The sequence below is a fragment of the Verticillium alfalfae genome, genomic scaffold, assembly GCF_000150825.1.
Source record: "Verticillium alfalfae VaMs.102 supercont1.16 genomic scaffold, whole genome shotgun sequence".
In the NCBI taxonomy this organism is placed as follows: Eukaryota; Fungi; Ascomycota; class Sordariomycetes; order Glomerellales; family Plectosphaerellaceae; genus Verticillium; species Verticillium alfalfae.
Window position 1 is genome coordinate 14,271 of NW_003315023.1, and position 3,836 is coordinate 18,106.

General features: G+C 56.0%; 2 protein-coding genes across 2 annotated transcripts; both read right to left on the reverse strand.

Annotated features, from left to right (window-relative positions):
* Positions 1 to 466: 466 nt before the first annotated feature.
* Positions 467 to 2,368, reverse strand: VDBG_09679 (cystathionine gamma-synthase; the record flags this gene model as incomplete). Its single annotated transcript, XM_002999913.1, has 2 exons — positions 467 to 2,302; positions 2,363 to 2,368. 2 exons carry the CDS (start codon positions 2,366 to 2,368, stop codon positions 467 to 469), a joined length of 1,842 nt encoding a protein of 613 aa, XP_002999959.1.
* A 635-nt stretch (positions 2,369 to 3,003) lies between these two features.
* Positions 3,004 to 3,612, reverse strand: VDBG_09680 (predicted protein; the record flags this gene model as incomplete). The annotated part of the gene is made up of 1 exon (XM_002999914.1): positions 3,004 to 3,612. One exon carries the CDS (start codon positions 3,610 to 3,612, stop codon positions 3,004 to 3,006), a length of 609 nt encoding a protein of 202 aa, XP_002999960.1.
* Between the last annotated feature and the right edge of the window lie 224 nt (positions 3,613 to 3,836).

The window sequence follows — 3,836 nt, forward strand, 5'->3', positions numbered from 1 at the left end:
TTCGTTCCAATCTACTGAATCCACAGTTGTGAGCCTTGAGCTGATACATGCAATGTGCTCAAGTCTCTGCCTACACATGATCATAGTCTTGGGTCATCACGGGGTTCACTTTCTATAAGTGACCCAAATATCGAATAATTTTGTTGCGCGAAGAAATGGAATAGGACCCTGCATTGAAGTGGTAAGACAGGTTCGGATCCATGTCGCGTACCGATAGACAGATCTCTGTACCATTTGCCAGGAAAAGCTGTGTGGGTTGACTTTGCCCAATGGGTCGCCTTTCACGTTCCCATAGTCACATTACACGTTGTCTCGCTGTCCCATGTTGATGGTCAGCAATTCAAACTAGGTTATACTCTCGAGCTTCAGTGGCCCAGGCAGTATTGGCTTGTGGTCATACTGAGGCAATACGGGTTTGTTCCAAATGCTTGATTCATCTATATTTTTGCCATGCCATCTGCGGAAGCTACTCGGTTTTCTTTACATTATCGGCAACTTCCAGAGCCCGCATAAAGATTGATTTGAGTTCCTCGGTTCCCTCCAATCCCACACTGACACGGATCAGGTCCGGGTCAACACCGAACTGGGCAGCCCATTCCAGCTCCTGGTAGTGGGCGAGTAGGACGTAGGGCGAGGTCAGAGTGAAGTTGGTCCCGAGACTCGGCCCTTTCGCAGTCTCAACGGCATCGAAGAAGGCCATGGCGCACTCCCGACGATGAAACGTGACAGACAGCAGCGCACCGTAGCCGCCATCGGGGAGTCTGCATGCCTCATAGTTGGCGCGTGTTGGGTTCACCTTTGGGTAGTAGACGCGCTTGACGAGACGGCTGGCCGAGAGGATGTCGCATAGGGCCTCCGAGTTCATATTCGTCCTCTCGATGCGAGAGTGGAAGTCGCGGCTGTTCCTCTCCATGAACACTACGTCCTCTGGCCAGTAGGTGTCTTCGAAGTTTTGCGCGTAGGCCTCACGCAGCGCGGCGTAGTATCGGCTTGCCGGGTTCAAAATGGCGCTGCCTCCCATGACGTTGCAGTCACCAGAAAAGATCTTGGTCAGACTGCTGACGACAATGTCCGCAAACTTGACCACCTCGACATTGACAAATGTTCCGACCGTTTCATCCACAACGACACCGAAATCGTACTTGTCGGCGAGTTGCCGGATGCGCACCAGGTCTGGACACGACAGAAGCGGATTGGCCGGAAACTCGCAGAACAAGGCTAGGAAACGCTCTCCGTTCTCCAGCCGATTTTCCAAGTCGTCCAGGTCTTCCGATGAAGCATGACCGTAGAAGCGGCATCCTGGCCCGAACTTTTGCAGGATCTTCAAGGTGTCGACGTAAGGGAAACCAAAACTTATGCTCTCCAGATCACCCCTCGCACGGAGCATGGCTCGGTGGGCGTTGAAAATGGCGTTCATACCACAAGGGAAAAGATAGACGTCGCTTTCCTGCAGCTCAGAGAGACCCCTGGCGTTGGTCGTCATGGGTGGCAATGACGTGACGCTCGACTCGAGATCGGCGGCCATTGCGCCTGCGATTCTTCTGCGAATGGCTGACTTGGCACGTTCGACGAACGACAAATCCAGGTTCCGGCCGAAGCGCTCCTCGAGGAACCGCATGCTCTCGACAGACTCGGTCGTTCTGTTTCTGTCCTTGTCCGGCGTCGTGTGAGGACTGCCGTTCGCCACAGGTGGTGTCTTCATGTCGACGGATCCGCGCTGATACCTCCTGGGCCCCCTGCATGTCTTTTGCTGGTTGTTTTCCGGTGAACTTGGTCGGGACGAGGGGCAAAGGAGGCCCTCGCGGAGTAAGCCATGGCAAAATTCGGCCCGGCGACTAGAGACACCATCCCCAGAATGTTGCCAGTATTGCTTGGCCAGAGCGTACGATTCTGCTGGGCATATAACGCCAGATATGGTGGGAGACAGGGCTTTGAGCTGGCTCGAAATGTCTTGAGAAGCATCGAGGCCGAGATCAACGACTTGCAGTACGGACTTCAGCGAAACGTCGCCGTGTCGGCACATAAAGTCAACACACCGTCTGGCGGCTGCTGGGCTGGGAAATAGCATGGCTCGCTGGCCAGGGCGTCCATGAGTCCGCACAACAGCCTCAGCGAGGGCCTCGATGCTCCTGTGAACGAAGAATCTAGGAAGCGTGAGCAGGGCAGGATACAAAGGGTCGAGGACCGCACCACGAGCGTGCACATACCTTGGGTAGCCTGTTGTCAACTTGTCGATAACCCATTTCTCGCCCTCCTCATAGCCGACATTGTCCTTCCATGTAGGCAAAGACACACTCACGGCCTGGAGCAAGTCGTTGCCGAGTCAGTGAGTGATGAGTGAGGCTTCATTTAGCAGGTTTACTGACATGTGCTGTATCGGGGGGGATCGATTGGCCAAGATCGAATGTTGGCATCTTGGGGGGCACTGGTGGGCAGGTGGTTTCGTCAAAAGTGGAAAAAATGAGTATATGTTGCTCACTACCAGCTCATGAGAATATTTCGGCTCGTTGGTGGTCTAATCCCGAAGCTCCTGACAGATCATTACTCACAACAGACTCATAGTGAGATGCAGACCCAAGAACTTCCAGCACCCGCCCAATATGGTGCGGCACCGGAGCTGTCACACTGTACGCCTGAGACTTGCCAAAGGCCGATTGTCGGAGATCCATCAAATTAATCGACCAGATATGACTGACTCACACACAACTGCACATCCGTCCCACCGTCTCCACGATCCAAACGACCGCAGACTTGTTGCCCCAGCGCTAGTCGCTTGCTATATTACTAAGACAAGCTAAGGCGAATCTCACGGCTGGGCCAGCTGTTCATGATGGCGTCAAAACAGAGTGAGGCGACCTTGACTACTATATTCGTACCTATGTGCTGTGTCCAATTTCTGAACGCCGCCTTCCTGAGGCGACGCCGGTCAATCTGTAACTTTCTATAAATCCATCGGGCCGCTCGGGCCCTAATGCCTATAACTCCGTCATGCAAATCGTAATCCTAATGATTGTACCTTCGTCTACTCATCTTACTACCAACACAGCTGATACTATCGCTCGGGGCGACGCTGACGACATCGTCGTCCCAAGCAGCATGGCTGCTGCCGACGCCGCTCGTGGGCAATCCAATGTTGCGTGCTGAAACATGGCTGGGCGTGCGACTGGCGTTGGGTGGCGTCGAGTACGTGTTGCCGCCCATGACGACGTCGTGCATGCCTCCCGCATGAGATGCCGCCTTGCTGGGTGCCCTGCTGGCGCTGCTACGTGCCCGACTGGGAGCTTTACTAGGTGCCCTACTTGGTATGGCAACGATGCTAGACTCCCGGACACTAGGCGCCCGGCTGGGGGCGGCAACTACACTGGGTTCACGCACGCTGGGGGCCCTGGCGCTCGGCACGGCGACGACACTGGGCTCCCGTACGCTGGGGGCTCTAACACTCGGCGCCCTAACACTAGGGGCCCTGATGCTTGGTGCCTTGCTCGGGGCGCGACTTGTAGCGCGGCTTCTTACAGCCAGCTCCGTCTCAACGGTCGGGGGAGGTGGGCCGCGAATGGTGGTGGATGAGCGTCTGCTTCGAGCCGACACGTAGGTGTCGCGGTCAGAGTCCATAATATGACCATGAACGGAGGGGACCGCTGTCGGAGGACCACGGACAGAGGGCGGTGCGGTCGGAGGGCCACGAACCGAGCGCGGGCTGGCAGAGGAGGCTGCTGCTCGACAGTGCTGTACCGGGAGCCGACATTGCTCCGATGCTCGGTGTCCATGATCATGAGCGGCTGCGCGCGTCGCTGGGTGCTTCGCTGGGAGGGCGAGCACCACGAAGGGAAGCGACG